At 36.1% G+C, this 13154-nt stretch overlaps 1 protein-coding gene across 5 annotated transcripts in view; it reads left to right on the top strand.

Annotated features, from left to right (window-relative positions):
• POT1 (protection of telomeres 1) overlaps positions 1-12246 on the top strand; it is a 51918-nt gene extending 39672 nt beyond the window's left edge. For all 5 annotated transcript variants that reach the window (XM_066262216.1, XM_066262214.1, XM_066262212.1 and 2 more), the window contains 5 exons: positions 3293-3428; positions 5633-5721; positions 7724-7815; positions 10058-10163; positions 12084-12246. In XM_066262216.1, coding sequence (XP_066118313.1) covers positions 3293-3428; positions 5633-5721; positions 7724-7815; positions 10058-10163; positions 12084-12196 — 536 coding nt within the window. In that variant the 3' untranslated portion in view covers positions 12197-12246. The remainder of the gene's footprint in view (positions 1-3292; positions 3429-5632; positions 5722-7723; positions 7816-10057; positions 10164-12083) is intronic.
• Positions 12247-13154: the final 908 nt, after the last annotated feature.

The raw sequence follows: 13154 nt of genomic DNA, 5'->3' as shown, positions 1-13154 counted from the left end.
ACAAGTAAAGGCAACTTGACATGCTTTTAAAAAACAAAATTTTGAATCATATTTGTTTTTTGTCTTTTTTTGTATCTTAATGTATGCACCGCAGATTTTTCCCTGACAAGTTTAAAGTTTCATTATTTTCCTTGAGACTTTCCTTCCATAAGAATATTCTGTAATAAAAGGAAAGCATCATCTTTAATTTGTATTACAGATATCTTTAGTTTTATTTTGTTTTTTAGTTTAGGTTTTTAGAAGAATATTATAGGGGTGACACTGGTGAACATAACATGAGTATCAGGTGCCCAATCCTACATCACATCTCTATGTACCGCTTCATTTTACAGATAAATGACTTTTATTATAATGGATTATAATCATTTTTGTTACTTTTTTTTATTTAGAAAAGCTATACATAATTTTTTTTAGAAAATAGGTATATTCAGGCCCTGGCCGGTTGGCTCAGCGGTAGAGCGTCGGCCTAGCGTGCGGAGGACCCGGGTTCGATTCCCGGCCAGGGCACACAGGAGAAGCGCCCATTTGCTTCTCCACCCCTCCGCTGCGCTTTCCTCTCTGTCTCTCTCTTCCCCTCCCGCAGCCAAGGCTCCATTGGAGCAAAGATGGCCCGGGCACTGGGGATGGCTCTGTGGCCTCTGCCCCAGGCGCTAGAGTGGCTCTGGTCGCAACATGGCGACGCCCAGGATGGGCAGATTATCGCCCCCTGGTGGGCAGAGCGTCGCCCCTGGTGGGCAGAGCGTCGCCCCTGGTGGGCGTGCCGGGTGGATCCCGGTCGGGCGCATGCGGGAGTCTGTCTGACTGTCTCTCCCCATTTCCAGCTTCAGAAAAAATGAAAAAAAAAAAAAAAAAAAAAAAAGAAAATAGGTATATTCAGAATATATACATATATAAACATTGGTATCACTTCCATTAATATCTCTTGTTTAAATACATTTTAGTATACCGGAAACTTAATTTCTTTGTATTAATTTAATCATTACAGTAATCCTATGCAGTTGGTACAACTATAAACTATTTTTAATCCATTTGAAAACTGAACCACAGAGAAGTTAAATGTCTTTCCCAATATAGGTGGTAAGTGGTGGAACTGAATTGTTTCTTGTTAATGGGCAAAGTAAATCTGTGAAGAACCTTATTTATCTCCCCTTTGGATGAGGTATAGTTATGAGGACCCATGTCATGAAGTAAATAAATGTTGCCAGTTCCTTTTCAGTGAAGTTATCCTAGTCTACATGTACTTTAGCAGCATATGAGATGATCTGTTCTCCTACCCTTTTCATGTATACTAGTGCTTTAAAAAAGTTGGCTACTTGGATGAATGAAATGTGGTATCTTATTCCATTAGCAATACTTTAATCTATACCAGGAGATAGATTTAAATACAAAACACACAAACACGTGCATATAAAAAAATGGAGTAAGAGTATTTGTAGATTATAAAAGTTAAAGCTTTGATCCTATGAGGTTTTATAAGAACTGTCCTTGTAAGGCCAACTAAGAGTATGTCATGTATACCTTAGGACCCTCACGTTGTGCGGACTCCCTCAGAACTCTGTGCTGAGGCCAGGTTGGCATTGAGGGTCGAAAGGAAGCTTGAATTGGAAAGTCCTTTAGCTCCTGATCCTATCCTTAATTACCACTCATCCCACAAACTTCCGATCTCATCTCCTACGATTCCCATCCTACCATCCAGCCATACTGAACAGGCAGAGGTTCCTAAACCCCTTCTGTTTCTCTCTGCCTTTTTGCCATTCCATTGCTATTCTCCTGAGAATGTCTGCTCTAGTTACACTTTGAAAGTAAACCCAGTAATTCTACTTATTTAGCAATTTATGTGGACTATCTAATTAGTACCTACATGTATGAGCATTTTTTTCTGATTGGGTGAGTGGTTCTTATCACATACTGCGTGAACTTCCAAAAGAGCACTTTCGTCATGTTATATTTGTGTTTTATCTGTTTGTAGAATTGTTTTCCTATTAGAATGTAGCTCTCTAAGGGCAGGATATGGGTTTATTTTAATCTATTTATCTTTAGCACCTGCTGTAGTATACCTGGCATATAACTAGCTCTCAGTAAATATTTATTGAATAATTAAGTTCATCCCAAGTAATAACACTTTACCTTACAGTGTGTGTGAAGGCACTTTAAAATTTAAAAGGGTTTCATCGATATGAAGTATTTTTATTTTACTGTGTTTCTGAGTGTTTTAACCCTAACTGACCCGAGGCCAGGCTCCGTCTGCAGGGTGACCGGGCAGAACCGGCTTCCAGCTTCACTGAGCTGCAGAGAGGGGTGGCAGCAAGTCAATTAAAACACCGCAAAGCTGCTGTTTTGACCAAAATTTATCCACTTTTTCAAGAAAAAGTTTGTCCTTGGGTGGTTGTGAGCCTTTGGTTAATTTCTGGAGTTCTGAAAGAGTTGAACCTGACAGTTGGGCCAGTGTTCATTTTGCTTGTATGGAGATGTGTGTTGTTGGACGTCCGTAGTCTGCTGAGCCAGGCGGCTTCCCCTAACATGGACCTTTAATGCTACAAATTTGAGGAAATACACCAAAATATTTTTCCAGATCATATTCTCTTCCCCTGGAGAGGAAGAATTATCGATCTCTGTAAAATGTGCACCAGGAGGTTTGAGTTATCCCAGATAATGCTGTCTTCTGATAATGGTCCACCATTGGGCATTGTTTTCTTCTCAGTCAACATGACGGTTTAATGCCCATCCTGTCATAGAATTGGGGTAATTATGACAGTTTCTCCAGGAAAAATGAACAAACATTTCATACAAATTCATGTTACATGAACTATTAGCATCTATATTTAAATTTAATGTTGACCTGAGTTTAAAAGATTTATTTTGAACTCAGGACTGAAGTTGCCTAGACATTAGTAGTGTTATGTGTATAGAAAATTGAATAATGAGAATCCTGTCATACTTGGGCTCTCAACTTTATTCTTTCGATTCTTTGAATCAGAGTGTTCTGGCCTAAAGAGTAACTTGTATGTATTTAAGAAGATGGTTAAAATTTCTCAAGCCTTATGTTTTGCTTAACTCTCGGCATTTTTGTGCAGTGGTTCTTTAATACTGCATGGGATCCTAAGTTTACAAATCACTCTTTTCCACAATAAATGTACAAATGTATTAAATCTCTATAAATTCATGGCTTTCATTCTTTTTCTATCAATCCCTTTAGTCCTTTACTACATCTCAAGTATTACTTAATAGGTACTTCATTTTACCTACATTATATTTGTCCTACTTGAAGGGTTTATTAATTCTCTTTTAATAGGAGGTACACTAAGTGAAATCTACAAACTGGCAGACAAGTTTCATAGTGTAATTCCTGTGAGATCTGGCCATGGAGACCTGGAACTCCTTAACCTTTCAGCACCATACCTTATTCAGGGAAAAATGCATCACTATGGGTATGTTTGCAATTCTGGGAAATTTGAGAATTAAAGTTTTTTAAGTGTGCTTAATGTCGTTTGGGATTGTGAGTTTGTGACCTCTTATTCTGTCAATGTGTGCTTTATATATTTTGGGACTCTGCTGATTCACTCAGGTATTTCATCTTCCAGTGAATTAGTTGTTTGGTGTGTATCCTTTTGTAATGACTTAATTTCTAATCATTTATTTTATGCCCTGAGGTTGTTTTTTGTTTTGTTTTCATATTTTTATTGTTTGTTTTATTTTTTGTTTTTGACAGAGACAGCAAGAGAGTCAGGAGAGAGGGACTGATAGGGACAGATAGGAAGGAAGAGAGATGAGAAGCATCAATTCTTCATTGCAGCACCTTAATTGTTCATTGATTGCTACCTCACATGTGCCATGACCAGGGGGCTACAGCAGAGCAAGTGACCCTCTTGCTTAAGCCAGCGACCATGGGATCATGTTTTTGATCCCACTCTCAAGCCAGCGACCCCACACTCAAGCCGGTGAGCCCATGCTCAAGCCCGGTGAGCCTGCATGCAAGCCGGTGACCTAGGGGTTTCAAACCTGGGTTTGCTGTGTCCCAGTCTGATGCTCTATCCACTGTGCCACCACCTGGTCAGGCCATATTTTTATTGTTATATCAAGTTTCTTTTTGGTTCATAATTGCTTGGTATCTTATTCTCATCCCTTTGCTTTCTTGTCCCTTTGTTTTTATTTTTTATCTCATGAATAAATACATGTAACTAGATTTTAGTTGTTTTTAAACAGATGAGTTAAAATATCTTTTTTTTTTTTTTTTTTTGATGACAGAGAGCGGGACAGGCAGATAGGAAGAGAGAGAGATGAGAAGCATCAATTCTTTGTTGTGGCACCTTAGTTGTTCATTGATTGATTTCTCATATGTGCCTTGACCAGGAGGTTACAGCAGACCGAGTGACCCCTTGCTCGAGCCAGTGACCTTGGGCTCAAGCTGGTGAGCCATGCTCAAACCAGATGAGCCCGTGCTCAAGCTGGTGACCTCGGGGTCTCAAACCTAGGTCCTCCGCATCCCAATCTGACACTCTATCCACTGCACCACCGCCCGGTCAGGAGAGTTAAAATATCTTAATTGCTGACATATTTAGGTTTTATTTCTACATTTTATGTTGTTTCTCATTTATGCCATACTACTTCATTCTTATTTTTGTTATTCTGCTTATTTTTTTTCCTTCAGTCTTCAATAGAATTGATTTATTAAAAATATTTTTAACTTTGTCCTTTTTTCTCTTTTGCTATTTTGGAAGTAATAAATACTCAAGTTTTATTTATTACCCTAAATTTTTATTTTTCATATTTTTTTTATTTGTATACTTCCTTTTCATGTCTAAGTTAATGTTGCCTTTTATTTTTAAGGCAATAATACTTCTTTGAATTACCTTTTTCTCTTAAAAAAAACTTAGATGTGTTTGAAGGGTCAAAGGGCATAATATTGGTTATAGTTACCCTCTGTTTTCCCCAGATTGCACATAAAAAGAAGTCAGCATGAACCTCTTGAATATTGATTTTTATATTTTTATTTATATATTTTCTCATCTCCTAAACGTGAGATGTAATAGAAAATTACTTAAAATACATTTGTATTTAAGTAAATCACAATACCTATACTAAATAATGTACAATTTTAATATATTGTATAGTTTTACATTGATTTATATTATGAGTAACTCTTGTACTGGGCATCATAAATGATCAACTTCTAATATATGCTTACGGAATATATTATCCTGAATGTTGCTAGTACTTACTTCTTTAGTTGGAATAATTTCCTTATATTGGATATATTTAATGAAGACCAAGGCTGTTATTTCTTGTTCCTAGAGCCATAAAATGGAAGTTCTTAAAGATTGTCTGTTTAAACTTTTTTATTTTACCAAATAAGGAAATCAGCCTTAGTAATTAATAATATGGACCTGAAACCTCTCTTATTCTCAGTTTAATGTTGTTTATTCTGAACATTATTGCTTTATTGTAAAAAGCTTATTTTTAAAAAATAATTCTGTTTGTAATATGCACATTGAAATATGGAAGGCTCAGTATCTTGTTTAATTCACTTTTTAAATCGCGCATACTTGAACAGCAAAAATAAGCTATAATATTGAGGTATAAGTAATTATAATAAATTATTTTAAAATGTTTGTTTTTGTTTTATTGATTTCAGATGTAAAAAGTGTTCTAGTTTGAAACCAATACAAAATCTGAATAATGTGGTTGATAAAACAACATGGATTCCTTCTTCTGTGGCAGAAGGTTAGCTAAAGTTCTATGTCCTGTAATTTAACTGTCTTTGTATAAAGTGATCTCACTGATTATATTTCAATATTTGTGGCTATAGTAAAACTAGAGCAAAGTTTAGTTTTCCTTAAGCAAAACCATCCACAGTCATTGTAATAAAAGTATAACGTAAATGTTTAAACTCTTTGGAAACTTACCTTTCAGACATCTGACAGTATCTTTTCATCTTTACTCACATTTTAATGTTCAATAATTTGTTTTAGTATTAATTATTAATCACAAATACAACCTCTGAATAATCTCTCCAGTGAAAGTACCTTGGGATTTGACAAATTTCAGAGATAGCTGTTACAATGTTTTCCCCAATACATCTTTGCTGGAACAATAATCTTTTTATATCATATTCTTAACAATGGTCACCTAGCCTTGGCTTAAAACTCTTAGTGACAGGACTCATTACATTGCAAGGCAACATAATCCCTTAATTTTTAGGCAGTTTTTAATAGTGAGGAAAAATATGCCTTCCTATAATTTTAACCTGGGCCACATTCTGTTTACTAGAATTAGAGTGTATCTCTTCCTTCTTCTATGAGATCAACAGACTTTGTACATTTGAAGATTTCTGTCGAGGCTTCTTTTAGTCTTTATTTCTCCAAGCAGGCATCTCACTCCCTTTGGTACTGTCCACATTCCTTACTATTTTTCCAATGTTCCTTATTTCCAATGTTCTCCTCAAATTTTGGCATTCAAAGCTGGAAATAGGGCTGCAGATATAGGCTAATTCAGTATATGAACAAAACTTTTATTTTCCTAAAAAGTGGACACTTTGCTTATCTAGCCTGAAAATTTCATTGTACAGCAGGTCCTTGAATAACATCATTTTGTTCAGTGTCATTTTATCATAGCATTAATGAGATGCCTTAGGAACTTAACTCTTGTTTATATTAATTAGCCTCAAGTAAAATTGGTTTTATTATATGTTGTTTCACCTCAGTTCTAAGAACCTGTTGACGATGTTAAGTAAGGATTTACCATGTAGATATTAATTTATACTTTGTTTTTTCTTTCTCTTTTAATATGCCAATGCTATCTCATATTTTGTTTGTGGTCCAATGAAACTCAAGTTTCCTTTGTCATGAACCACTTGCTCTCCAGTCTGGTCTCCCTATCCTATTCTTAATGCAGTTATCTGTTAATTTGTTTGTCTGGTCCCTCAGAGTAGGTTTTATGTTCATGTTTCTTGGTTATGGCACACAGTTTTAAACTATTGAGACCTCTTAAATCCTAAAAATCAATTTCTCTTCAGTAACAATTTCCGTCATGTCTGTATGTCCTAATTATTCTTTTTACTTGCCTCCTTAATTAGTTCTGTTTAAATATTGACTCCACAAATGGAAAACAATATTTCATTCTACAAACATATTCAATGTCTTCTATTTGCAAACACAGCTGTTCATTTAACATAAATTTTTAAGTGATTTGCTATACCTTTAATTTCTTCCTTTTTCCTCATCTTACCACATTATGAAATTCCACCTTTCAACATTTTTTTTCTTTTAACAAGATAATATCTCTTAAAAAATAAGTGATCCCTATATTTATAATATGAAGAGGAGAGACATGTTACATAATCATAAATATTGAACTGCATGCTATTTGTAAGAGTATCCCAGTACTTTAATTTTGTCTTTCATAAGGCCAACTTGCAATGAATTGTATTTTAAATCAGTTTTTATGTTTTTCATTTTACAGATATATTAATATTTAATTCAGAAAGATACAATTGTTTATAATTCATTACCTTTATATAGGTACAGTGTAATGTTCCTAGTGAACCTGATAAAATGAGCTTAATATGTTGGGATTAGAGAACCAAAAGGCATATGTGATAGTTTTTCTCTTGCTTTGCTTTAGTAAACAAAATTAACAGATTCATACTATCTGAAAATAATTTTTACATTACTTTAATTATAAGGGGTAGAACATTCATATAGTTAATCTTTTCTTCCTTCACTAGTATTGGGTATTGTACCCCTTCAGCATGTGTTTGTGATGACATTTACTCTTGATGATGGAACAGGAGTATTGGAAGCTTATCTCATGGATTCTGTAAGTAACAGAGGTAGTGAAGATATTTCTAACTAAAAGTAATACCTTAAAATTTTTTAATATACTTATTCATATCTACTTTATTAGAAGATTTAAGGCAGCTTAGAAGAATAAAATACGAGTGCATAGATTTTAAATTGTCTATATGTGTTTATCTCTCTTTAATATTATACTGTAAATTGTGATATCAAAATAATGAAAAATGAGGAATAGGAGTTTAGTAGAGAGTCATTTTTTTATGACTCTGAAATTCTGTTTCAGGAGCCAAAAACAGAGGTATAGCCACACCCCCTAGGCATCATCTATCACCATTTCCCTAGGCTTGTTTAGGCTCCTCATTTCACATTACAGGGAACAAAATTACTTTGATAAGAGGGTCGTTACATTGGCTTTCCACTAGACCACCTTATTTCTGATAACAGTCCCCAGTATGGGGATTCCCAAGACCGATCTCACTCTGGCACCAGTCTCAAGTTCAGAGGTCCCAAAGACCACTCTTAGTTTTGATAATTCACTGGACAGACTCACAGAGTTCACTGAAAGCTATTATACTCACCGTTACAGTTATTACAGCTAAATGATACAGGTTAAAATCATCCAAGGGAAGAGGTGCATAGGGCAGAGTCCTGGAAAGTTTTCAATGTGGACCTTTCATTTGTGCTCTTTCCTGGAATGGAAGACAGTGTTCCTTTCCTGGCAACAGTGTGTAACGGTACACATGGAGTATTGCCAACCGGAGAGCTCAGCTGAGCTTTAGCATCCAGAGTTTTTACTGGAGTTCTACCAGTAGTCATGATTGAATCTCAGTCTTCAGCCCCTCACCACCAGTCAAGCTAATACCACATAATACAAACTCCCCACCCTAAGTCACAGTATTACACTATCCAGTGTAACCCAGAGTCTCCAGGTAAATAAGGACACTTCTATCAATCATGACATTCCAGGGGCTTAGACATTACTTCCCAGAAGCTAAAAGAAAAAGCTAGGCCTGACTAGATGGTGGTACAGTGGATAGAGCATCAACCTAGGACACTGAGGACCCATGTTCTAAACCCTGAGGTCGCTGACTTGAGCATGGTCTCACCAGCTTGAGCATGGGGTCGCCAGCTTGAGTGTGGAATCATAGATATGACCCCATGGTTGCTGACTTGCAGCCCAAGGTCGCTGGCTTGATCAGGGGGTCATTGGCTTGGCTAGAGCCCCCCAGACAAGGCACATATTAGGAGCAATCAATGAACAACTAAGGTGCCACAACTATGAGTTGATGCTTCTCATCTCTCTCCCTTCCTGTTTCCCTTTCTCTCTCTCTCGCTCGCTAAAAAACACACACACACATACACACACAAAAAAAACTGGTAATACTAATATTTTTATTAATATTTTTACTACACACATTGTAAAAGAATCTGGAGTGAGGTTGAGTGGAGACTTTTTCTCCTGCCTAAGCAATCCATTTATCCATTTATTAAATAAATATTTAATGAGCACCTCCTATATGCCCAGTACTACTCTTTGTGATAAAGATATAACTGTGAGCAAAGCAAGCAAAATCTGTTTCCTCCCCATAATTTAGTAGTGGAGAAAAATATTAAATATAAACTGTATGTTATACTCTTAATACTTATACATTGTAGGCTCTCAATATATGTATTATCAAGAGAATAGTAAGTCTTGCTGTTTTATTATTACTAAGTCAAAGCAATTTAACTTGATTTTATATCTCAAAGTAGTAAGTCAGATTTTAGAGTTCAGACTGGCACTCTAGTTTATGAATTCTGCAATCTTGATATAGTCTAGATATATCAAGATAGAATCAGTGATCGGCAAACCGCGGCTCATGAGCCACATGAGGCTCTTTGGCCTCTTGAGTGTGGCTCTTCCACAAAATATCACATGCGGGTGCTACGTCGATAAGTAATGTACCTACCTATATAGTTTAAGTTTAAAAAATTTGGCTCAAAAGAAATTTCAATGTTGTACTGTTGATATTTGGCTCTTTTGACTAATGAGTTTGTCAACCACTGGTAATTAAATGTATTAAAATACAAGATTAACAAAAGTACGTTTAAGTTGTTTCTATGGAAAAAGACATGGAATTACGATTATTGCAATAGCTTTATTAACTCAAAAGAATGTCACAGTACAACTGTAGACCTACTTTGCCACCCCTGTACTTTTGTATTAATTATAACTTTAATAAAAGATTAATATTATTTTCTTTTTATTTTATTATTCTTTTAAGGACAAATTCTTCCATATTCCACCATCAGAAATCTTAACCAATGATTACCTTCAGGAAAGTATGGAAATGATCATGAATATGTTTTGTCCTCCAGGAAAGAAAATTGGTAAGCAATAATATTTTAACAGTCCCATTCATTCTTTTTTTAAAACATAGCACCTAGCATATATAATCTATGGACTTTTAGAGGTATGAAAAGTTTGAAATGTGAATTCGAATAAATTTCTAAGTGCTAGCTTACTGTGGGATCTACCTTTTGGTGCAGACAGGGGCAGGGATAAAATGGCTGTGCATCACAATTCCTGAAACGAAAAGATTTTTCAATATTTTGAAACAAAATAAAGGGGAGGCAGTTTTGATCACAAGCACATTTCATGCTATTTATGCATGCAGACATTTTAGTTGAAATTATATTAACAGGGCTAAAATTTTTATTAGTAACATTTTCTGTAAAAAACTGTATTTAGCCAGTTGATGAGTTTTCTATTCCATATTAACTAGTTTCAGATTTTACAGTATTTTTATTTTACTAATTATTTTGAGCGGCTTTAGTTGTTTTCTCTATAACATTTGATATATCAACCAGATCTTCAGGTCATATTATAAATAGAGCTTGTACCTATTGAAACCGAGTTTTTCTTTTGTGGCCATTATCTGTATTTTCATTGAAACTTGGCAGATCTAATCATCAAGACAGTTTGACTATTCTGACAATTTTTCATCAGTAACAAATTTTACCAGTTTCAGATTTAACTGTTAAGTAACTTTTATGGGTTATTTTTAATCAAGCCTTGTTTTCCCTTGGTTGATCTATGCATTTTATAACAATCCTAAAAAGACAGTTTTTGTACATCTGTAACAAAAGTTAACTTACATACTTTTATTTGATGTTAGTTTTAATTTTTGTTGGCTACTTGAATTCCTTTGGGTAGATTTTTGGAAATAAACAACCATGTCAAAAAGCACAGGCCTGGTAGACTTTCGCTATGTACTGCAAAATTGCTTTTCAGGAACATTTTAACCATGTATCGTTCTACCGGCACAGTGGAGGGCGCCTCTCTGGCTCGAGCCTTGCCAATACTTGCCGTACTTGTACCTGTAGTCTCACCTGACACATGGGATGGGTTCAGCTGATTGGAACTTCAGGATCAGTTTTTTTGTGGTCAACCAAGAGGAAGATAAGTCAATAAATAAACAAAACAGGGAGATCAGTAACCAATTAGCTGGAAATAAAGGAATAAAATTTGGGAATGAGATAACTTACTATTCAATACCTTCACTATCAAACATTCTGAAAACCCCACAGTTAGTAATTCCTTTTTCCTATTGTTAGGGAAAAAATTCAAATTAGAAGTGCTGTAAAACAGTAATATACTGCTCACAAATGTTAGGGGATATTTTATAGCTTCATAATCATTTTGAAATACTCCAGTGTGGACTTTGACAGCTAAGTTAGAAGATAATAACAACAACTTAGTAAGGGGACTGAGGGCTCTGCTTTAGTGTGGTGGCCGCACCCTGTGGGGTGGAAAAGGTGACTCTTCCGTGTGCAAGGCGTGTTCACGGTTAAGTGTCTTATCCCTGCCTATGGAAAAGAAGTGTGTGTCTATTCATTTTGCTTTTTCTCTAGTCCCAAAGATTTCCCACTGCTCTCTCTCACCTCTCTAATCTGTCACAGAGGAGCGGCTCTCCTGTCCTGTCCCCCTTACACCTTCCCCTTGGATTCTGATGTTTAAAATAAGTGGTGAAACTGCCATTGTTTGGAGCATCTTCTCTATCCATTAAGATTTTGCTTCCTGCCAGTTGTCAGTTTGGCTCAAATAAGCTAATAAAAATTCAAAATGAAAAAATTCAGTATGTAATTTGGAAGAATAGATAATGTTCTATTTGGTAAATGTATTTATAAACTTTTCAAGCTTCAAATTAAATATATTAGTTTTTCTAACTAAGCATTATGTTTGGCTACCCCGGAGTTATTTGTTTACAAGTTTTAATCATTAAACAACATTTTCTTTTGTGTTTGCAGATACATATCCATGGTTGGAATGCTTCATCAAGTCCTATAATGTCAGCAGTGGGACAGAGCAGCAGATTTGCTATCAGATTTTTGACACCACAGTTGCAGATGATGTTATCTAATATTTTTTTTTAAATAAATAAATTTTTATTTTAATGGGGTGACATCAATAAATCAGGGTACATACATTCAAAGAAAACATTTCCAGGTTATCTTGTCATTTAGTTATGTTGCATACCCATCACCCGAAGAGAGATCGTCCTCCGCCACCCTCCATCCAGTTCTCTCTGTACCCCTTCCCCTCCCCCTCTCCCTCCTTCCCTCCCCCCACCCCCCATAGCCACCACACTCCTGTTCATGCCTCTTAGTCTCGCCTTTATGTCCCACCAATGTATGGAATCCTGCAGTTCCTGTTTTTTTTCTGATTCGCTTATTTCACCCCGCACAATGCTACCAAGACTCCACCATTCCGCTATAAGTGATCCAATGTCACCATTTCTCCTAGCTGAATAATATACCATGGTGTATATGTGCCCCATCTTCTTCATCTAGTCCTCTATTTTTTTTTTACAGTGATTAAGAGCCTTTAAGCAAACTCTTGGCGAATACAGCAAGAATCCATAAATGAGTAGTGTCCTTAACATGTTCCCCAAGTCCAAGTTGACCACATCACCATGCCAAATCCCTGAAAAATGCAACCCAACCACAGTTCAGTCTGTTAGGAGCTGTCACAGGGAGCAGGAGTCCAGGAAAGTTCCCCACAGGAAAAGTCCGCATGGCACTGGAATTGTTGTCACCATTCTATACTTTGCAGCTCATGTCCAAGTCCCAATGACTGCTGCTTCTAGCTGGTAATGATTCAGGTAGACTGGAAAAAGCCATTTGCAGCATGCGTGGATATGGAGCTCCTGTTCTCCTTTGCCTGGAGAGTTGAGACCAGGTTGCTTTTCCCTGGAGCTCTGTGACTGTGGCCTGGTAAAGAGAACCTTGGGATACACTAAGCTGGGTGGCAAAGGTAAATTCATAATACAAATTGGCAAAAGGAGGAAAGAGAGCTCTAAATTAAGAGTAGGTCCCAGC

Source organism: Saccopteryx bilineata, chromosome 2 (assembly GCF_036850765.1).
Source record: "Saccopteryx bilineata isolate mSacBil1 chromosome 2, mSacBil1_pri_phased_curated, whole genome shotgun sequence".
Lineage (NCBI taxonomy): Eukaryota > Metazoa > Chordata > Mammalia > Chiroptera > Emballonuridae > Saccopteryx > Saccopteryx bilineata.
Note: the sequence above shows the minus strand (reverse complement) of the source record. Positions and strands in the feature narration are given on the sequence as shown.